This window comes from Erythrolamprus reginae, chromosome 1 (assembly GCF_031021105.1).
Source record: "Erythrolamprus reginae isolate rEryReg1 chromosome 1, rEryReg1.hap1, whole genome shotgun sequence".
In the NCBI taxonomy this organism is placed as follows: domain Eukaryota; kingdom Metazoa; phylum Chordata; class Lepidosauria; order Squamata; family Dipsadidae; genus Erythrolamprus; species Erythrolamprus reginae.
The window spans coordinates 314,388,802-314,413,262 of record NC_091950.1 but is presented as its reverse complement, the minus strand read 5'-3'; the positions used below and the strand labels follow the sequence as shown (position 1 = coordinate 314,413,262).

At 35.9% G+C, this 24,461-nt stretch overlaps 1 protein-coding gene across 1 annotated transcript in view; it reads right to left on the bottom strand.

The window, feature by feature from the left end:
• Window positions 1-502: 502 nt before the first annotated feature.
• PEX7 (peroxisomal biogenesis factor 7) overlaps window positions 503-24,461 on the bottom strand; it is a 60,678-nt gene continuing 36,719 nt past the window's right edge. Inside the window, exons 9-10 of the mRNA XM_070739886.1 lie at window positions 13,273-13,372; window positions 503-2,574 (exon numbers count right to left, since the gene is read on the bottom strand). Of these exons, the coding sequence (XP_070595987.1) occupies window positions 2,506-2,574; window positions 13,273-13,372 (169 nt within the window). The 3' untranslated portion in view covers window positions 503-2,505. The remainder of the gene's footprint in view (window positions 2,575-13,272; window positions 13,373-24,461) is intronic.

Here is a 24,461-nt window from a genome sequence, read left to right as displayed (position 1 = left end):
ATTTGAAAACCTATATAGAAACTAAGCCCCATCTCTTAATATGATGTGCCATTGGGGCAGAGGAGTATTCATGAAAGGATCAAGCAAAGAAAGACAGAAATAGCAATAACACTTAGACTTCTATACTGCCTCACAGTGCTTTATAGCCCTCTAAGCAGTTTTACAGAGTCAGCATATCATCCTCAATAATCTGGGTTCTCATTTTACTGACCTCAAAAGGATGGAATACTGAGTCAACCTTAAGCTAATGAGACTCGAACTGCTGGCAGTCAGAAATATTAGCCTGCAATACTGCATTCTAACCACTGCACCACAATAGTATATAGAAGTATATATCAAAAATATATACAGTGGTACCTCGAGATACGAGTTTAATTCGTTCCGGACCTGGGCTCTTAAGTCGAGCAGCTCTTATCTCGAACGACTTTTCCCCATAGGAATTAATGTAAATAATTTTAATTGGTTCCAGCCCTCAAAAAACTCACAAAGTTAGTCTAAATTATGCAGAAAGACATGTTTTTAATGAAGAAATGTACATGTACATATAAATGAATAATGAAGTTTCTTTCACTTAACTTGTAAACTTTCTTAAACTTTTAAATTTACATATGTTCAACTTCTCTGCCACCCAATCCTGTAGGACAGAGGTCCCCAACCCTTTTTGCACCAGGGACCGGCTTTAAGCGATCAAGAGAGGAATGGGTGAATGAATGGACGGAGGGTGGGAAGGAAGGAAGGAAAGAGGGAAGGGACAGGAACAGAGGAAGGAAGCAAGGAAACTTATGAAAGGGGAGAGTAAGAGAGGAATGAGTGAAGGGAGGGAGGGAGGGAAGAAGGTGGGAAGGAGAAAGAAAAGAAGAAATAGAGGAAGGGAAGGTAAAAGAGAGAAAGAAAAAGCAAGAAAGAAAGAAAGAAAGAAAGAAAGAAAGAAAGGGGGAAGAGACAGGAACAGAGGAAGGAAGCAAGGAAACTTATGAAAGGGGAGAGTAAGAGAGGAATGAGTGAAGGGAGGGAGGGAGGGAAGAAGGTGGGAAGGAGAAAGAAAAGAAGAAATAGAGGAAGGGAAGGTAAAAGAGAGAAAGAAAAAGAGCAAGAAAGAAAGCTGCAAGCACCCCCCCTCCCGAGCCCCCCAGGCCGGCTGCAACCTTTTAAAACACGCGCGCCGCTTCGCAGCTGTCTCCTGAAGCCGAACGCGGAAGTTAGCGTTTGGCTTCAGGAGACAGCTCCTTGGCGCTTGTATCTCGAATTTGGGCTTGTAAGTAGAACAAAAATATCTCTCCCCTCCCAGCTCTTATCTCGAGTTGCTCTTAAGTAGAGCAGCTCTTATGTCGGGGTTCCACTGTAATTTCAGCAGGGTCACCTAAGATGTGAAGGCCTACATAGTTGCTAAAAGTTGACATCAACTAATGGCATATAATTAATCAAATTAAAAATTGAACAAAGCAAGAACAAGTCTCTACAGCAGCAAATATGTGTTGAAATTTGTACCTAGGGACGAAACATTAGCAATCATAACTACTCAAATTTTAAAATGTGCATAAAACTATTTAAATGGCAAGCTCCCTCTATGATTTGCAGACACCGAACAACAAGCTCCATCATACAGTATAATGAAAAATCTTGTATTCATGTTAAGAGCACCAAAATCAAGTCTCATTGATCAATGCTGCTATCTGGACAGGCACAGATTCTCAGCTCTGCTCAACTCCATTTAACTCTATTCCAGACAAACTGGCTGCTCAAACAGCTTCTCATGAACTTTATTCAACATGATTAATGAGCAGCATAAAAGGTCATGGCCAATAAAACTATATACGGTACTGTATATTGGCAGAGAGCAAAAAAATGGAGTTTATAAGGGAAGTTGAGTTCTGAAAATGTGACTCTTCTACCAGTTACAATTGGCACTGATGTCAACTCGCCAGTAGGCTACACATTTGGCTGCTTTGGAATCTTGGGCTTTTTCTTCATTTCTGATCAAGGAGAGGAAAACCAATTTTACTCCCACATTTCTATCAATTATATTTTTTAATGGATATGGTTGGTGAAAACCAGACTGTATTAATATGGATGTACACAAATACATTAAAGCTCATTGTCATATTTCACAAGTAGTATCGCACATATGACTAGATTGAGCTCCAGAGAGTAATGCTTTCTTGTTAGGGATGTTTGTTGACAACTTAGCATCTTCCAGTTGAGTTGTATTATACTTCCCACCATCTTTGGTAAGCTGGTTGATGGAAACTGTATTGGTAAGATACACAACTAGATAATATCAGGTTGTCAGAAGCTGATCAGTATAAACGTTCAGAAAAGAACAAAATGGTACAAAAAAGAAAAATACGCAATGAATAACTTTTTCAAAATAATTTAGTTGATATTCCAAAATATCATTCAGATCTATTAAAATCTAATATTGTTAGTAAGGCATAATATGGCAGATGGCCAAGAAAAACAGAAATAATTTCTAATAAATCAGTTCTTTGCAATTAAGAAATCTTTCTATGCAGGAACCAACAATGAAGATGGATAATAGGTCTTCACAGTTTCATCCCAAGCACAGTCAGCCACCTATGGAGAACAAACACAATTTAGGACAAGAAATAATATGCATTCAAAAAATATTCATGTAATATAATTTATAAGTTTGCAGTGGTAATTTTGCCCCTGCAATACTACTAAGTATCAAGCCAACACACAAAGTTTAAAACAATTTTGGATAAACAAATAACAAAATTGCATTCTAAATATTTTCATTTGTGTCATTTAGATAAATATTTAGATAAATATTTAAAACTAACTATATATTTAAATATTTTAAACAAAAACTAACTAACCATAAGTAAACATAACATTACACTGTCAAGTGGTCCAAAACAGTTAAAAACTTAATTTAAGTTTAGTTAGGTGAGACATATTGAATACAAAAGAAAAATTCAGAAGATTTTCCAGAAATTGATTTTACTACTTTTATAGTGTGTAGTGATGATTTAATCATTTTTATTATATCAGTAGACTTTTAACAGTTTGTAAATGTATATAATAATATTCTAAAATAAATAAAGCTCACAATTTATATTAAATTATTCCAAAGTAAATTAGAATTAGTTTCAGAAAAAATGCACTGCTTAAAAAGAACTTAAACACATTAAATGTGGTAATGCAATTAAGCTTCTGTAGCATACAAAGACATATACTGTATAACAACAAAAAGATGAGCATATAAATTAGATTTTTTTAAAAGAAAAAAAACCTTTGTAGTTGGCTCAAGTTAATTGTTGTGAGCCACCCTGAGTCCTTGGAGAAGGGTGGCATATAAATCCAATCAATCAATCAATCAATCAATCTTAACTATCTATGTGTCAAAAGATGTTACAACATTAACAAAACTTGCAATAATTGCAGCCATATGTTATATTACTCTAAACCCAAACTAGTTTCCCAATTTATTTACTACATTTTCAAAAGTACAAAACAAAGATTTTATTTTCACTGAACTTCTATTCAATTAATTACAGTTTGCTGAGAAAAAAGGTCCAATGTTAAAACATAAATAACTGTGTGATGCAGCCTTTCTAGTTTTCTATTCATGATTTCTTTTCTCCGTTGACTGATAGCTCTCTAATGATCACCCACAGTAGACTACACCTGCAGACAGCACATTTAGAGTTCACAAAACAAACACTCAACTGCCAAGAGGAAACAATAAATAGAATACCATCTGCAAAATCCCTGGGGACTTTTCACCTGAGATTGTCTTAATTAATGTCACATAGCAATTTCTGAATATCAAGTATGTAATCAAAATTTCAACCTATCTTAGGAAAAGCAAACACAATTTACACAAGGCAGGCTGCTGAAAACCTTTTGCTTAATTCAGTCCAGATCTGTCACTGATAGTACATAGAAAGAATATAAATGTAACTAGGGGGGGGGGGAGCAAATAAGATAAATTACTTTGATAAATTGAGTTAATATTCTGTGAACTCTTGAAATGTAATCATCAACCAATCCCTTAAAAAAATGTTTTTTTTCTATTCAACTGTGCCCATTTTTCAGAGACTAGAAACAAATCCCTGCAATTTTTCTGAAGAATTTTTCCATTGGCTTCTTCCTCAGACTAAGAGAAAATGGCAGGTCCAAACTCACCCAATTGGCTTTGTGCCCAAGGCAGGGCCAGTACACATGGTTTCCAACTTTCCAGCCTGATGCCTTAAACCCCAACTGGCTTTAATGGAAAATTCATTTGAAAGATGCCTAAAAGCTTTTATGTTACCCAGATAGCATGAAATCTGGATTCCACTCAGCATCTTTAAAACATCATCATCATTATTATTATTATTATTATTATTATTATTATTATTATTATGTCTCTCCGTAGACTCGGGGCGGCTCACAACAATAACAAAGACAATGTAAGAACAAATCTAATAATTTAAAAAACACTAAAAACCCCATTATTAAAAGCAAGCATACACACAAACATACCATGTATAAACTGTATAGGCCCGGGGGAGATGTCTCAATTCCCCCATGCCTGACGGCAGAGATGGGTCTTAAGAACTTTACGAAAGGCAAGGAGGGTGGGGGCAGTTCTGATCTCTGGGGGGGGGGAAGCTGGTTCCAGAGGGTCGGGGCCGCCACAGAGAAGGTTCTTCTCCTGGGTCCCGCCAACATGAATACACCATTTAATTTAAATTATGTTATCAGATGTCCTAATTCAAAGGTAATGTTTGCCATTATATTAGCAAAACTCCCTAGATCTAACGTATTTGATAAATACATTTGTCCTTTTGCATGTGGGAGAAATACAGACTTATAGATTCCATGTCAAATAGTGAATTGGATAATGAAAGCAGAAGTAGAACATTAGACTTTGGAAAAACTGCCCTTAATTCTGAAAAATATTCTGCTCAAAAAATGAAGGGAGCACTCAACACATCCTCGATCTGAACGAATGAAATATTCTCACTGAATACTTTGTTCTGTACAAAGTTGAATATGCACAACAGCATGTGAAATTGATTGTTAATCAGTGTTGCTTCCTAAGTGGACAGTTAGATTTCATAGAAGTTTGATGTTATATTGTGTTGTTCCCTTTATTTTTTTGAGCAGTGTACTTGAGGACAACCAGAGCTAAACAAACAAATGCTTCTGCCATTTATTTCATCAGCCATGAAATATGATTACACACTGTTTTTTGCTATGTAGTCTATAGCTGTCTGGATAGAATAAATTAGATTACTTGAAGTATGGATTTAGGATTCTGGAGTTGTTTCAGATTCCTGTCTGAGGTCTGTCAATCATAATTTTACTCCTCTCTAGTCCTTGAATTTTAAATTAGTTATGTTCGTTTCATTTTGCTAGAACTTATTTATGAGTAACTTTAGCCAGCAGTGTTAGTGCTTGTATAGTAAGGGCAAATGAGGGTTCAGCTGGTTTACAAATGAAATAAACTCAGAACAACAAAACACAGTGGTTAGGTCGCATAGGTTATGTCCAAACAAATAGAAACAATAATATTTCTCATCCAATGTACTAATACAGAGGTTACATCCCCTTCTATACCATAAATATAATGTATTTCAGCACCATTACTATATATAACCTAGTTTATCTACAAACCAGCCTTCAAGTCCTTCAGTAGGTAGGAAGGAACTGATTAGAAGACAGGCAAGTTCCAGTGAAGAGCCATTATAATTATTATAATTAAGCCATTATGATTTAGCTATGTGGATTTCTAAATAACATTCAGAATTTATAATTACTAATCAGCTGTTAAAAGGATTAAAGACTGGTTAATAGATTGCTTATGTTTCAGAAATTGTGGTTTGCTTAACAAATTATTATGAATTAATTGACTTTGCATTGCATAATTACAATCAGGAACTTTTTAATTAGCATATTATACATGGGCTATCATAAATATATTTTATTTCTATTTTTAAAAAAATGGGTATCACAGGAACATGTTAAATTAAGCACCACTAGTTACGTTTTGCAGAGCTTTCCATAGATATCACCTCATGTATTGTGATTCTATAAAGGGCTTTTGGTTTGCTTCGAAGGGCTGTTCAGTATATTTTTACACATGTACCATAGTGTACCAAATGCAGTCTTGGTTGTGAATGGAGCCAAATTTAAGTAATTTTAATATTATTGTGAAAAAGTGGCAAAATTAACTTCAATTTTCTTCGGTCATAATTTCTACATGTTTCTCTAAGACAATTGTGAAGTATGTCAGCATATATTTTAAATTTTGGCTATTTTTTTAAAAAGTTTTTATTAAAAATATATTAAAAATACAAAATATAAAACACATCAAACAAAACAAATACATTTACAAATATAAAATCTCCTAGGTACTTCTACGGTAAATTGTTTTAACATTAAATTTTCATTGATATATAAATCTTATAAATTGTATTTCCTTTACAGTTTTTCTCTGTAAGTAGATTTATGTCCAAACTCTATAAGTTTGGATATAACAGATAGATATATTTATTAATAGATTTATAAATATATCTATCTGTTATATCCAAACTTATAGAGTCCTATAGTCATTTTTTTAACTAAATATCAATACATATATTTATACATCTTTTTTCTTTCTATTCTTCCTTTCCAACCAGTTATAAAATAAATTCCAAACTTCAAAATATTCCGAGTCCTCTTTCTGGTTTAATTCTATCATCAACGTATCTGATTCTGCAGATTCCAAAACTTTTTTGATAGTTATACTGTTGGATGGTATGTCAGCATGTTTCCAATTTTATGCCAGGCATATTCTCACTGCGGTCAAAATATGTAGCATAATAATATACCAATATTTCTTTTCTATTTTCTATGTGTGTGTGTGTGTGTGTGTGTGTGTGTGTGAGAGAGAGAGAGAGAGAGAGAGAGAGATTTTTTTCTCAAATACTGCTGATATCTTAGCAACATGCATGAGTAAATACCATTTTGACTTTATAAGTTTATTTTCCCAAATTGCCTCTTCATATAAAATAAACAAATGCTTGCCCAAGGCTAAAAATGGTAAAGAATCTAAACCCAGTGAGATTTAGATGCATTAATTTTTTTCTCATATCACTCAATGAACAAAAGCAGCAAGAAAGGTGCTAAAAATGAATAATACATATTTTATAGAACCCACCTTTATTTTATCTTTTTGCATCCTTGACTATGAAACAAAATAGTAAGAACCACAACCAGTTAAATAGATAACACCTCTGTACATTTCCTGGAATGATTTCCTATCCTATCAAGCAAGACAGTATAATATATTTTTTCCCTTTTAAAGCCTTCCAGTAAAAAGTTTCCAATAGTCTTGCTTAAAGGAAAATTCTAAGAGCAATACAAAGCAGAAGAGTGGCTGCTCACTTGGAAGCTGGATGTTACTACTACACAAAGAGATGCAGTACACTTTGTCACAGAACCTTCAACCTTTGGAACAGGGAATTCCAATCACCAAACATGTCACCGAGTTCCCCACAAACAGTTAAATCCTGAAATATGTCATTCTGACAATGATCAGAAGACAAGAGCCAAGCCACTTCAAAGATGGACTACTTCCTAAATATGTTCAACACCCAAAATTAGAATAATTTATTTCAGGGTCAGAATGTCCCATGGCAGGGCATTATATACTCTGTTACTGGGTTATGGCAGTCCTCTGGCAAATGAATTTGCAACAAATGAATTAAGCTTCCTTTCACACCTCGAAAAACAAGGTAAGAATGAACCTGGCATGTATGCAGGTTGACAAAAGGTATTCTCCTATGTTCAATTTAATTATGATGAAAAATCTTGATTTTTTGTTCATTAGTAATGCTCTTTATATCTATTACATTTTGAATAGACATTCTTGTGGGACACATGTGACCAAGGGATGGCTAAAGAGACATAAGAAAGAGACATAAGAAAAAAACAAGATGAGGATGGGGTTAGGTGTAAAATAAACCGGATAGGGAAAAGAAGATAAATATGTACAGAGAGTGAAATCGAGTGCCTGCAAGATATAGCAGTGGTTTTTAATCTTGTGAACTTTAAAATATACCGTATTTTTCAAATTATAAAACCCATCTTATACTCCCCCTAAAAGAGGGTGGAAATGTTGGTGCATTTTATACATCGAGTACAACCATTTTTGGCCTCCTGAAGCCCCATCCCTGTGTCTGATTTTTGCGAAAAAATGGGCCCGTTTTTCACAAAAATTGGGTGCGCAGAGGGCTTGGGAAGCCTGCAAAGCGCTCCTAGGGGTTGGGGAAAGCAACCGTTTTTGCAAAAAAGTGGATGAAAAATGGGAACATTTTTGCCTTGCTCCACCCCCTAGGATTGCTCTGCAGGCTTCCCAAACTTTGAAAAAAATGGGCATAAAACAGGAGTGTTTTTGCCTTCTAATTACCCCATCTAGCATGCCGGAAGGAGGATTTCTGGGAGTTGAAGTCCACAAAGTTGTCAAATTTAAAGTTTGTAAAAAAAGGGTACATAGTTGTAAAAAGTATACATGTTTGTAAACATATTCTGCTACACTGGTATAAACAATATATTACTACGCCATTTGATTCAGAATACTTTTTCCCTTGTTTTCCTTCTCTAAAACTAGGTGCATCTTATGCTCCGGTGTGTCTTTTACTCCAAAAAATACAATAGGAGGTGCTTATAGCTGTACTTCTCACTTGTATTTCCAAAATCCCCTAATGGAAGCAGAAGAACTTTTCCTCTCTTCCCTTTAAACAATGGCTGTCTGTATTCTGCAAATATAAAACCACCTTCTGTCTCATTTCAAAAGTCCACCTAACCCAGTGCTTCTCAATTATTTTCTGTTATACCCCCCCCTCCACCCATCTAGGAAGAAGTAAACATTTTGCACCGCCCAACTCTCTGAACTGGGCCCCAATAGAATTGTAGTGTTAATATTTATTATTTTACTTATTATAAGCTGCAAGGAAACTATTGGCTGGGGAAGGCTGCTCTACCTACACTTACCTGGGAGCAAGTCACACTGAACTTAGTGGAGCCTGTTTTCGGTTAGGCAGGCATAAGCTACCGTGGTTAGGGCCCTCTTTTGACATGGGGCCAGGACAGCTTAATCAAGCCGATGTTTTGGGATCCCCGGCCTGGCCTGGCAGCGCTGCCTCTGCCGGATATTCACAGCGAATGGACTGGAAGGAGGCTTTAGGATGTCGTTCGAAGCTTTCGTCCAGCTGCAGAGGATACTCCTCCTTGTCCAGCAGCAGGTTTGCTACGCCGTTTATATCTACTGAGAACAACAAGAACCTCTGCTGCCACCTGGCCGCCTTCTCTTCCGGGCTTGGAGTAACCTGCAACTGGGAAAACACTCTCTGTCCAGGGAAATCGATCAAGAGGGATCATGCATGTTCTCTGGGGTCACATGCACACCCTGGCATTGTTCTGTGCCCCCCCCCCCAGGGATGGCACGCCCCACTATTTGAGAAGCACTGACCTAACCCCATCTTCAAAAGTCTCCTTGGTAAAAGCTCATCTCCTTTGGATAGATACAAAGTTAAAAGGCATTACAATCGATTAAAAGGCTTTACAGTGTTATTAAAAAGTTCTGCATCATTCACATATTCTGAAAACTCTGGTTTTCAGTTCATAAATACAGTCAGTTTAATTTCAACTTCACTAACAAAGGCTCTTCTCAAAATAATCTTTCAAACAGGGCTGGAGCATGAAATACTTCAGGCAACTCACCACTTACCGGTAGGGCTGCAGTTCTGCTCTCAACTAAGACCAATGATTACCACCGGAAAGGAATGGCAATGCAAAGATTCTAACCTTTAACTTAAATTTTAATCTCAAAGAAGCTTTTCGACAATATGATTTCCAAACGGCAACATATGTATACAGTATTTGTAAGTATCTCATCCTTCAGCACTTAAGAAAAAAAAATCTTATTATGCTTTCCTTTTGGGAAATGGCAACAGTATAATTAAAAAAACTGAACTATAATTCATACTTCAAAGAACTTTCACAATGTTCTTTCTGCTTATTCAAAGTACCTAATCCTGTTCTCAGGCAGACAAGAGCTACAGAAAGTCTTGCTCAGCAGAAAGCTTTCATTTACATATGTGAGCCTAGCATTCGTAGTGTGAAAGACTAGATGATAACTAGGCATAGAAATAGAGAAAAGAACCTCAGACTGCCATTTCTTTCTTCACATTTGAGTGGAACACTATCTAGCCTTATTACTCAAGCAGAGCCAAAATACCCTAATCTTAAGACCTTTGTGCTTTGAGCAATACTTTCCTACTTCTTTATATCTTCAAAGTAATATATTCAATCAAGTAAAGAAATGAATTTGGCATTAAAGCAAGGGCTGGAACTTTTCAACCATTCAATTTAGAGGAGTAAAATAATGCCATGTAAAAATTCAAATGATGTTTCAATGCTAGCAAAATGTTTGTAAGAAAAAAAATATCTCAGAAGAGCTGTACCACCCACATACGATTTAAAAATATGCTACTGTTAATGAGAGCTCGAAAGTACCCTGCCTCTTACATGTTTTCAACAAATGTTTGAACTTTTAAAAAATCTATATATTTGATCAACATAGAAGACTTTGGGGGAAAGAGGAGGGGGAAAAACCCAAAGCTTGAGATATTCAAACATAGCCCTAAATCTGATTAAAATTTTAAATGGAGAAGTTTTTTAAAAGACCGATCTTTTCCAAACATAACAAGTATGTGCAGGACTATATACAATTATATTTTATTGAGATAATTAATGTGGTCATTTTAGTACAATATATTAACATTAAGGATATTATAGGTCCCACAGAGTGGGTCTTCTCCGAGTCCCGTCAACTAAACAATGTCGCTTGGCGGGACCCAGGAGAAGAGCTTTCTCTGTGGCGGTCCCGGCCCTCTGGAACCAACTCCCCCCAGAGATTAGAATTGCCCTCACCCTCCTTGCCTTTCATAAGCTTCTTAAAACCCACCTCTGTCGCCAGGCATGGGGGAACTGAGATACTCTTTCCCTCTAGGCCTTTACAATTTTATGCATGATATGTCTGTCTGTATGTATGTTTGGTTTTATAATAAGGGTTTTTAACTGTTTTAATATTGGATTGTTATATGCTGTTTTAATTACTGTTGTTAGCCGCCCCGAGTCTACGGAGAAGGGCGGCATACAAATCCAATAAATAAATTAAATAAATAAAGATCTTGGTGTCTACCATCCTATTTTTTTTTAAAAAGAGGTGACTTTGTGAACCAGCCAAAACTCTCGGTTTTAAGGAACTCCCACCATAGTGCATTGCTAAATATCAACAGCATGGTTATATAAAGTTTAAACTTGCCACTAATTATATTCTTTTTAACAGCAAAATAACCTATGTAAAAGCCCTCATTTCCTTATCCAGTTTCAAATGTAATTCCTATTAATATTCATCCTGAAACCATAGAAAAGCTGACAACTTTTGTTATAAAGTGTTGCCTGATACTAATACTTGTGAACAGCATGTAGATTTGTAAATTTAGTAAAGATTAATTTAAGGGATTATCGGAAACAAATATTGTAAAACCCATTATTTCCTGATCTGATCTCTCTCGATACAGTATGTTTAATGCGATTTACTTATTTATTTATTTTTTGGGGGGGGGAGTGTTGACATACTTGAAATATAGGATTCAGTATTTTTCATTTTGTTGATCCTATTATTTTGCTACAGCCTCAAGAATGTTTGCAGAATTGGCACAACAAATAGAATGTGATTTCATTTTTTCCTCTTATATTTAGTGATAGCTAACAAACCTGCAGGGAACATAACCTGATAAATGCTTGCATTTCTTTCAAGGTACAATGATTCATGGAACCGATATTACATCTGTCCCATAAAACAAGTTGAAAAACAAACACTATTTTCCGAGAACACAATTAAAATATATAAATACATTGGTTAACATTTAAAAACAACAACATATTAGCAGATAAATGTGGGATGAAGTCAAAGAAATGGCTTCATAATGAGAATGACCGAAGCTGATTTTTCTGCCAATTTAAGTTGAAGGACCAGAATATGCTGTTGAATGGCACAGACATTTTTGCCATCTCCAGCACCCAGAAATTTCTCTACAGGCTTCTTAGACCCTTTGCCCACCCCATTTTTGTGAAAGAATGGGCAAAAATGGCCCATTTTTTATAAAAGCAGAGCTCTATTTGCCTTCTAATTACCCCATCTAGCATGACTGGAGGAGGAATTCTGGGAATTGAAGTCCACTAGTCTTAAAGCTGTCAAGTTTGAAGATCCCTGGTTTAGGGGATAGGAATGCAAGGGTCTTCAAACTTGACAACTTTAAGACTTGTGGACTTCAACTCCCATTCCTGAGCTAGCATGACTGGAGGAGGAATTCTGGGAGTTGAAGTCCACAAGTGTTAAAGCTGTCAAGTTTGAAGTTTGTAAAAAGTGTACATGGTCTTAAATAGTATACAGGTTTGTAAAAGATATTCTGCTACACTGGTATTTTATTACCGGTAAATAAAATATTACTACACCATTTGGTTCAGAATACATTTTTCCTTGTTTTCCACCTGTAAAATCTAAGTGTGTCTAATACTCTGAAAAATACTGTAGATTTAATTTATTATTTTGTGGAGGCATCGTGACATAAATCTCATCCATGTACCAAACTCTGGTAACTTGTTTTACTATATGGAAAACATCACTGGAAGAAATTATAATGAGAAAGGCTTAGTGAAAATCTGAAAGTCACAAAGGACATGCAGAGGTGTTGAAAAGAGACATAAATCATTAAAAAAACCATTATATACAGTAGTCTAGATTGTAGAAATAGCATAAAAAAGGCAACATTTAGAATCAGCTGAAATTAATAAAGGATGCCAAGAATGTCAAGATCTTTGGAAGTTGAAGAAAAGGAAAAGAAGGAATTATATAAAAGTAAAACTCTTCCTCTATAAAAGGGGAAAGTAAATAAATACTTCAGCACTCAGTAAAAATGACAAAAAAGTAGCAAGGAAAAAGAAAACACAATTATTCAATTTTTTTTAAGCTCAGTTGTCTTTACAATGGTATACGATTGATGCTGAATGAGTTAAAACTTTTAGGGCAGCATGGATTGCTGACTGACAGATGACTGAAGGAATTTGTTGCTGGTTGACTCTATTGTTTTATTTTTGTGTATTCTTACTTAAATTTGCAGATTTCAAAAGAGCCGCTACGCATAATTCATATTTCAACTGGGCTTACATTCACATTAAAAAAATTGAGTTCTCTTATTTTCTTACCTGACCCAAATCATGCAAACTTAAATCTACTCCACAAGTAAACTCCGTATGATGCTCCACAGTTTCGAGCAGAGGATCAGGCTTGGAGAAATCCCAAAATCTATAGATGGAAACAAGAATGCAATTATGGTAATTGAAAGGCCACTGATGGCATGCTTGAAACTGCCAGATGCTTTTAAAAAACCAAAGCCATCTACTTTAAAAACATAATTAATCCTATTGCCACAGGTCTCTTGCTTCATCTGCATAAATAAGCCCTTTCATTAAGAAATTCATTAAGAAAGCATTTCCTTCACTTCAGTATGGAAATTGTGGTCAAAAAAGCTGACAGAATTATCTTCCATTGGGACAATCTGCAAAACAATAATGTGAAGATTGTTTATTCCGTAAACAATTCACATATGACAATTTATATGTGTTGTTAGACCATCCGTCTGACAGTTAACTATTGCTGAGAGTTTGTCTCTCTGGTGAATTACACTTCATAGTTCAAGTTCTCTTTTTTGTCTCCCCCTTCCCCTCTGGAGATGTCAAGAATTAAATAAGAATATTGAATTTGGCTCTTGCCTGTATTCTGTCAAAGGTGTTGAATTATTTCAGTAATTTAAGGCAGCAGAGGAATCTGTATGACTATCAGCACATAGATACTGGCCAGCTGACAATATATAAAGAATGGGATAGTCTACCTGGAGTAGCATTATAGCTTGATTTATCCCTTGAGGAAATCATTAATCTTGCAAAGCCAAAAAGGCAACCAAACGCATTACGACTTAGTTTAATGTACATTTGATTCCTTAACACTGAAATTTCAAAAAGCAACTTTTTCCAATATTCCTTTTCCTTCTTGTACATGAGTCAATACATTATTCTAGATAGATTTTAGATAAAATGAACTGAGCCAGGGTGGCGCAGCAGATAGAGTGCTGTACTGAAGGCCACTGAAGCTGACTTGTAGATCTGAAGGTCAGCGGTTCAAATCTCATCACCGGCTCAAGGATGACTCAGCCTTCCATCCTTCCGAGTTGGGTAAAATGAGGACCCGGATTGTGGGGGCAATAGCCTAGCTCTGTTAAAAAAGTGCTATTGCTAACATGTTGTAATCCGCCCTGAGTCTAAGGAGAAGGGCGGCATAAAAATTGAATGAATGAATGAATGAATGAATGAATGAATGAATGAATGAATGAATGAACAAACAAACAAACAAATAAAAGACTTGCTATATTCTGAAGATTACAAATGTATACTGTATACTCCATTATCAAAGCAACTTGCAATTTTTTTTCCCATAGTGAAAAGACCAATTTTGGCTACAGAATTCATTAGAGTAAGAGACAGCTTACCCTCCTATGAGCTAAAGTTGACGAAGGACATTACAGACATTTTGCCCTCCCTGGCACACTATGACATCTATGGGAAGTAGATATGCAATAAAGAAATCATCTAAAGAAAGACACCTAACTTAAGGAGTACTATTATCTTCCATCAGAGAGAAATGGGCAGAGAATTTTCAGGAAAAATTGTCTATTTTTGTTCTACCTTACAATGTAGAAGGGCCTAATTTCTTTAGAATCAACGATGCATTCTCACATCTTTTAAAGAAAATTCTTCACAGTCTTAAGGAATTTTGCTTACTGAAAGTTCTGAAACTTAAAATTCAAAGCTGTATTTTAACTGTAATAAACAACAATGGCATAGGAAAAAGTGACTTTCCATTTTTCACACTTGTTGCAGCAGGACAAAAAATTCAGATGCTTGGCAAATGGCTCATATTTATGATGGTTGTCCTGGGCTTATGTGATCACCTTTTCTGATCTTCTGACAAGCAAAGTTAATGGGGAGGTCAGATTCACTTAACAACCTTGGCAAGGAAGGTCATAAAATGGAGCAAAATCCACTTAACAAATGCCTTACTTAGCAACAGAAATTTTGAGCTCAATTGTGGCCATAAGACAAAGACTCCTGGTATTAAGTTCTTTTTAAATTATTTGTTTTGAAATATTTATACAATCCAAAAAGTTGTTACTGCAGTACTTAATTTCTATTCAATATAATTTTCAGTTATTTCTGTTGGGATAACATCTTTCTCTTGACTTTACCCAGTTATATACACTTAGATATATTTCCATTACCATTCTTTTTACCCTCTCATTTCAACCTCTCCCTGGGTCCCTTTGTATTCTTTCCTGCATAGATGTCATGACTACAAAGAATAATGCGCAATGCTATACACATGCTGCAGGTTTTGCTACTGAAGTGGTTATCAAGAAGGCTTAAAAAACCAGCCAACTACAAAAAATTCGACATAGGAACAACTCAGGTGTACAGCAAACACTAGAGGCCACACAATTAGGTTTGTTTAAGTCAACTTGATTAAATTTTCCACAAATTACCTGGTTAGAATGATGGCTACACAATGGATGTGCTATGGCAACAGCCCTCTCTAGACACTCTTAATACTAGAGAGCAGATGAAATTTATAGTTTCCCAATAAGCTAATTTTCAAAGAGAAGCAAATGAAGGTCAACAGCCTCCTTTCATTTACCTACGAATGCTTTGTAGTAGACTTTGCTAAACATTCTCAGAAAGAAGGGTGTTTTGCTATTTATATACAATATCTGTATATTACTAAAACTCCTGTTTCATGATCTTTACTTGGGAGAAATTGTGCCTTCTAGGACCCAATTTTTTTGAATCTATATAAAATGAAAAATCTATTTTTTTTTTAGCATCAGAGCCTGATACCATGGTCTTTCGAGACTGAAGGATGTCAATGCAATTTTTTTGAATCTTATAGAATGTCTACAAAATCTACATCCCATGATTCCCAAAAGTATGACATTTGGGGAAGCTCTGGCTGATTCAGGGCTACATTATCTTTTATTTTCAATATTCTTTAACAGTTTCCCAGTCAGTCTGGAATATTCCTCCACCCCCCCGTCCCCCCCAATGCAGCAGCAAGGAATTAATTCATCCTGTGGCTTTTAAAGAAGCAACAACTTTAAAGTTCATGAGGAAAGCCTGGATATTTTTATTCCTTTATGTGTCCCATCTCTAGTATATAAACATACACATACAAATATCTATATCTCAATTTCATTTGTTAGTTTGTTTATATCCTGCTTTTATTATTTTTACAAATACCTCAAAGCAGTTAACATATCCAACACCTGTTTGTCATCCTATATTTCCCATACAACAACAACCTTGTGAGGTAAATTGGGCTGAGAGTGACTGGCCCAAGGTTTCTCAGATGGCTTTCATTCCTGAACTCGTGGTCTCCTGCATTCTAGCCAAGTGCCTTAACCACTAGACCAGTGGTATCAAACTCACTTCATCACGGCAGCATCACATGACCTATCAGGCCTTTATTCCCCTTCCTTAGACCAGGTGTGGGCGTGGCCACCGCATGACAAATGTGGCCCGCGGGTTGGGAGTTTGACAGCCCTGCACTAGACCAAACTGGCTCTCATCTTTGTTCAAGATCTCAAGGCACATACCTACATAGTGCAACAATTTCCTATATTGTTTCACAACAATACCGTGAGGTAGGTTGGGCTGCAAATCACAAAGTGAGCAGCTATGGTTGCAGATGGGACGACAAATTGGATCTCTCTGGCATAATAAAAGTTCTTGCCCATGTATAAGTGTTCTTGCACATCCCTGTGGTCTTACAATTCAATAGAGAAGCTGGCAAGACTCTAAACTTTTCAGAGGTGAGAATCTCAAAGTACAACCTTTGTAGTTAAATATATTTTCAGCATAATTATGCCAGGTGGAAAGACAAAATTGTCATCATGGTCAAAAGATAATACCAAACATTGTCGGGATACAGCAAAAAGAAAAGATGGACATTTGAAAGCAACATTCAAATATTAAATCTACAGTATTTCAGTGGCTGATAATTTGATTTTCCTTTTTTGGAAGAAATATAATCCTATTACTACTCATAAGCTATCATTAAGTAGAGTGCAGGTAATGGTTGAGGAATCCATTAATAAATGGCAAATTATGTGTTATTCATTATGTTTTCACATGAAAGAAGCACATTTGATTTTTTACATGCTTCAGCTAAGCATCTACTTATTAAGTTGATTTCCTTTAACAGTTCTTAAACCATAAAATTAAAATTTATTTGACTGGAAAAAATGAAAACTTAGTTAAAAGCTAGGAATATATTTAAACATTATGGGTTAATGAAGAAATACAGTATCAAAATTGCAATTTTTGTAACTGTATTTCATAAAATGCAGAACTAAAAAGGGGTACAGAAAGGAAACAAAATGATCAGTTATCTGCAGAATACTTTTCCCCCACAAATATATATATAGTATTTAGAGGTTCTCTTTTATCTTATCTTTTCATCTATCTGCCCATCTCAAAAGGGCAATCTTAAAGAATGCATCCAAAATTACAAAATCCATTACTCCCGTGGGATTGAAATATGGCAAAATTGTGGCTGCTTTAGTGCCATAACTGTCACACAATCATCATTTCCAACCCTGCCAGCTTTTCATATGGAAAGTTAATGAGGAAGCTGGGGAGAAGTTGGAAGTCACTCTCACTGTCCCTGCTTTTTTGCCCTGTTTTGTTTTCCTGTTTAGGTAAGGAAATATCTTTGGAACAACCTAACAACAGTGAAAGGCTGCAAAAAAATTTACTACCACAATGTGGGCATGGCTTATTTTATGGGTGTGGCTTGCCAGTCATATGACCAGGTGAGAGTGGCTTGATGATCATGTGGCCAGGGTTGGCTTAAAGGTCATGTGACTGGCTTAAAGGTGGCCAACTCGATCACTCACGTCAAGAGTTTGGGCTAGGGTTAGGGTGCCTGGTTTCTCCTTGCCTCAAAGAGAAACAATTTCTCTATCTATTTACTATTACTGAATAGTCTATGGAGAGGGGCGGCATACAAATCTAATAAATAAATAAATAAATATCCAAAATAAATATCCAAAATATACTATTTAATTCTATGTATATATGCTATATGTGTACATACATATTACACACAGGCACACAAAAATATACATTACCTACTATATAAACTGTATGTGTATGTACACGCACACGCACGCACAGCTCTTCTAAAATTATGCACACCTCATTTACTGCGATAGGAAAAACATATCCAGATCCCAGAAGGGGAAAAAAGAAAAAAAAAGAAAAAAATTTCTACCAGTTCTGTGTACCTGACCGTACCCATAGGAGCCCATCACTGCCTAACAAGTCATGGGTTGTCTAGTCCAGTGTTTTTCAACCAGTGTGCCGTGGCACACTAGTGTGCCGCGAGACATGGTCAGGTGTGCCGCGAAGCTCAGAGAGAGAAAGAAAATGAGAGAAAGAAAGAGAGAGAAAGAGAGGGAAAGCAAGCAAGAGAGAGAAAGAAAACAACAGAGCAAGAGAGAGAAAGAAAGAGAGAGAGAAAGAGAGGGAGGGAGGGAAGGTGGGAGAGAGAAAGAGCAAAAAAGAGGAAAGAAGGAAAAGAGAAAGAAAGGGATGGAGAGAGAGGGGGGAAAAGGAAGAGAGAGAAAGAGGGAGGGAGAGAGAAAGAGAGCGAAAGGGAGGGAGGGAGAGAGAGAGAATTTTTTTGTCCAAACTTTTTTTTAGCCCCCCCCCCCCTCAATGTGCCCCATGGTTTTGTAAATGTAAATAAATGTGCCGCGGCTCAAAAAAGGTTGAAAATCACTGGTCTAGTCTATATACAGTACAGTACTACTAAAAGTTTCCTGTCTGTTTGTAACCTTCAATTGGGCAAAGTGTTACATTGTTGGGTAACAATTTTTAAATCAAGTTACCATACTACAAATGGGCTACATACAAGTGGTGTGAAGATCCTAGAAATTAAGATTACAAAGCAAATTTTGCTATCAAACAGCAAAACATAACAATAAAGTTAAAGATATATTCATTTCATTGCCTATTTATTCGGCACTTACTAAAGTGGTACTTTCAGTATCACAGGTTCAACCTTAAAATGATAACAGAAAATACTTAGTATCTGGGAAATAAAATATAACACATAGGGATCCATGCAAATCATAACTGGAATCACAAGACACAAGAATCATCAAGGTATTTTTCCAGAAAAAAGGACATCTATATATATATACAGCTGAAATACAATAATCATTAACAGTGATTTATACTTATTTAATAATATAACAATACATTACTAGTGAAGTAGTGTTTAGATGTAACTTAGATATTTATTGATAGAGAATAAACCCAACATAACCATATAGCAATTCCTCTTTATGCAACAAAGCACATACACACCACACTCCTGCACATACGCAAATGGGGGCCACACATGCACCACACACCCCGTGCATGCACACATGATCCCCTCCCCCGCATGTGTTTGCCCCTGGATACTAGAGACGCAACAACCAGCATGCGTGGTGGAGCTGAACTAGGTCAATGGCTCATGTGCCCACAGAAAGGACACTGCATGCTAACTGTGGCACAAGTACCATAGGTTCACCATCACGGCCTTATCATAACAATTAAAGACCTCGCTGCCTGCTTATAGGTGCTGCCAGGTTATGTGAGAAAAAAATAAAATAAAAATAAAATGAAGCAATTCATATAAAGTATCTTGTCTGATCAGCGCAATGGAAGAGAAAAGCTGCAGATATTTGGCACAGAGAACAGGAGGTGGGGGGAAAGGAAAGGTTGCTGGCAGTATTTTCCTTCTTAACCAAAATCTCTCTGTTGATGCACTTGAGAGATGAATGAGAAAAGCTAGGGGGTTCAAATTGCTGTTTCATTAAATCCGTATCAATTTGAGGTCCTTCTACAGATACATCTGTATAATGCTGTCATCCAGTTGATAAGCTCTACAGCAGCTGAAATGTGTTTATTTACTTATTTATTTAAATAGCAAGAGCTTAGGTAAATATTAATATAGTACATGAATGAGCTTGGAGGATGCACTACACACTATGATTTATTTGCATTAGTCTATTTAGCACTCAGTTTTCTTTCTTTCTTTCTTTCTTTCTTTCTTTCTTTCTTTCTTTCTTTCTTTCTTTCTACTACAAGCATTACCAACAGAAGACCAATCCTTAAATAAAGTTAAATTAACAAAGACAGCAAATTAGTCATAAAATTTATCTGAGGCTTCTACTGCTACAAATTTCATTATGTTTCCAAGTATATTTTAACAACAACAATAAAAAATTAAAGTAGCCCAATTTTCTACAAAGGTTTTTGAGAATATGTTGAATTGCATGATATCATAAGACTTAGTTTACTTCATTCTAAGAAAAGAATACCAATCTGTTTGGGGGTTTTCCTCAATAAAGTTTATTTTTTTGGTTAAAATTTTGTTTGAAAATTGGACCAGGCCATGTCGGAATCATCATGAATACCATGATGATTCATCCAAAGCCAACCTCCTCAACTCTTTCTTTGGCTTTATCTTTGTTAACAGCAATGGCTCATCCCCCAATTTAATCAATCGCACCTCAAACACCCTCAACCACCTAACCCAAGTAGACTTCACTGAAGACCGAGTTGAAAAAGCATTACATGACCTTAAACCTTCTCTATCAGTCGGACTAGATGGTCTATGTGCTTACTTCATAAAAAAGCTCTCTTCTGCCATAGCTGAACCACTAAGCATAATTTTTGAAAAATCCTTCAGAACCAGCACACTTCCTAAGCTATGGTCAAAAGCAATGGTCATCCCCATCTTCAAAAAAGGAGACCCCTTTCTTGTCGATAACTACAGACCAATTTCATTATGCTGCGTCCCATGCAAAGTCATGAAATCAACTATAAACAAATCAACTACTCTCCATCTAGAAACTAATAATTTGCTCTCTAACAAACAATTTGGTTTCAGAAAAAAACTATCCTGCAACCTGCAGCTGCTCCACTGCAAAAATATATGGACAACTCATTTAGATCAAGGGAAATCTATAGATGCAATTTATATCGACTTCTGCAAAGCCTTTGAGTCAGTGGTCCACGACAAACTACTCCTAAAACTCAAATCCTATGGCATCTCAGGATCCCTCCATAGTTGGATTACAGCATATATACCCACTAAAACTCTCATTGTGTAAGTAAGTAAGTAAGTAAGTAAGTAAGTAAGTAGATAGATAGATAGATAGATAGATAGATAGATAGATAGATAGATAAATAAATAAATAAATAAATAAATAAATAAATAAATAAATGCTCTTGATTGGGTGGTCTCTGGAGATCTACCAAGAACTTCCAATGAACTATAACTCAGGAACTGTCACTATTAAAATAGATATTCTTTGAGGCAGTTCATTCCATGGTATTTTTTAATCTCATGATGCACTACTTTTTCAAGCAAGGTCTCAGCATCCTTCTTTAAAAGCAAAAATTAGAGACTTGTTGTAGTTATTTGGTTAGTTATGTTGATCAGGACTTTAATTTGATAAGTTGTCAAAATTATTTATAGAAATTCTTACATTGCTTCCTGTTTTATGGTTATAATTTGCTCTAAACTGTCCCTAGGATACTGAAATGAAAAGGCAAAGTAAACATTTAAAACTCAGCCAGTCTCTATATAAGGCGCATCAAAACAGAAACTTAACAGGAAGCATATTTTTTAAAATAACTCAGAAGAACAAGTTACATGAGAAAAATTACATAACAGTTATGCAGGATCATGACAATTAGAAATTCCCCACCAATGTACCATATTTTTTGGATTATAAAACACATCTCATCTCCCTTCCTCCAAAAGAGGCTGAAAATTTGGGTGCGTCTTAAACTCTGAATGTAGCTTTTTTTCCTAAACTATTTTCCCCAGCCCTAACAAGAGGCTAATGATTTTTCTGGCCCTTCCTGGCTTGCAGGCTTGCTTTCATTGCTACTCCCTCTGAAAAAGGTTTTTTTCAGCCCCAATCAAGTGCTAATGATCCTTTTGACTTGCAGGATTTTTTTCATTGCTACTCCAAAGGGTTTTTGGAGCCCTAAGTCTTTGAAGACTTGTTTTCATTGCTATTCCCTCCAAATAAGTTTTTTTTTCCAACCCTAACCAGGAGATAAGATAATGTGCTGAACCTGATCAGACTAAGAATGCTAGATAGATGAATACCTGGTACCGTGTTTCCCCGAAAATAAGACACTGTGTTATATAAATTTTTGCTCCAAAAGTTGTGCTACATCTTATTTTCAGGGGGTGCCTTATATTTCTCAAATAAGACAAATCCACGGGCAGAAAAGCTGACACCCCCAAAGAAAGTGTACACTGATTACAGTACGGTACCTGTCAGTATGGCACCCACCCACACAAACGACGGCACTTATATGGTACAACAGTATACTCCCACTATTGCAGCTTCCGGCCACCAGAGGAACTACAGTCTACACACTGTAGTGGAGACTGTAATGGTGGTGAGACTGTGTCTGCTGTACTGGACGGTACAAAGCGATGGAAGGGTCCAGCAGGGGACGCCACATTATTACAGTACCGCTATGAACAGCTTTGAATGGTACCATATGTTTTTCCACCATACCGTATGTAAACTTGACTACGCCTTATTTTTTTTGGGGGGGGGGGGTGCCTTATATTAGCAAATTCTGCAAAACCTCTGACATGCCTTACTTTCGGGGTACGTCTTATTTTCGGGGAAACAATGTAACTAGATTTCCCCCCCTATTTTCCAACCCCCAAAATAAGATGTGTCTTATACTCTGGTGCATCTTATACTCCGAAAAATACAGTAAGTGATTTTTTTAGGCAAATTCACTTCAATATGCCTTATTTTACTGTAGCATGTTAATGCAATGTTTGGTTCAGATTATAAAGAGAGAACTAAACTAAGGCCTATCCAAACATCAAAGCACTAACCAAATCACCTTTTAGAACAAGTTTCAACCTGATTATAGGGCATTTGGATGGGAAAGTTAGGAAACAGGTTTGCAAAATTTTTGAAGATTGTTATATATCTTGTAAGAAAACATCTTTGCAGAATGGTCTGCCATGCACAGTAAATTAGAGAGTGCTTTATGATTATTTAGGACACAGAAATATTTCTCAAAATAATTCTCTACTTTCTCAACTCTAATGATGAACATGCCCTCCAAAAACATTTTCTGGATTTAAAAACATAAATAGGTTATCCACCATTATTACTATCTCCTTTTGAACAATATATATATTTAAATAGGTATAAACATAAATAATAAAATAAGAAGGGATAATTTAGGTACTGACTCATCCCCTGCTCAATGCAGGAATACAAAAGCATCCCTAACAGATGGCTGTCTGGGAAACTGATTCTATCGCCAAACTACTCTTAATATTACAAAACATTCAGTTGCACTCTGCCTTCCTAAAACTTTAATCTATTCATTGTCCTGAACTCCAAATGACAGAGAACAGATCTTTCATATGACATCATTTCAACTATTATATTTGTCTTCTAAATTTTCCATAACCCATGAAATATGATGTTTAGAACTAGACCCAATACCTGATCAAAGAAATAAAGCAGAACTAGATAAGAAGTAGCTTTTAAAAAATAAACAGAAGTACTTCTACTTAAGTAATGTTTTTAATGAAAATGAACAAACTAATAAAACCATCCTGAAATGCAGAGGAGGGTCTAATATATATGCATGTGTGTATGTATGCACGTATTTTATAAACTGATTTTGCAAGGTAAGTTAGAACCTACTCCTGGACTGCACTATTAGCCATTATTCAAAAATCCAGGTAGTTAAGTACCGTCACAGAAAAAGATGGTCACTGGCTTATCCTACCTAACAGTTATAAGCCTCCATCTAGGAACGCTGTCCAAGAATGGTGGAAGGTCTTAAGCATAAAACGTATCAGGAAAGACTTAATGAACTCAATCTGTATAGTCTGGAGGACAGAAGGAAAAGGGGGGACATCATCAAAACATTTAAATATGTTAAAGGGTTAAATAAGGTTCAGGAGAGAAGTATTTTTAATAGGAAAGTGAACACAAGAACAAGGGGACACAATCTGAAGTTAGTTGGGGGAAAGATCAAAAGCAACATGAGAAATATTATTTTACTGAAAGAGTAGTAGATCCTTGGAACAAACTTCCAGCAGACGTGGTAGATAAATCCACAGTAACTGAATTTAAACATGCCTGGGATAAACATATATCCATCCTAAGATAAAATACAGAAAATAGTATAAGGGCAGACTAGATGGACCACGAGGTCTTTTT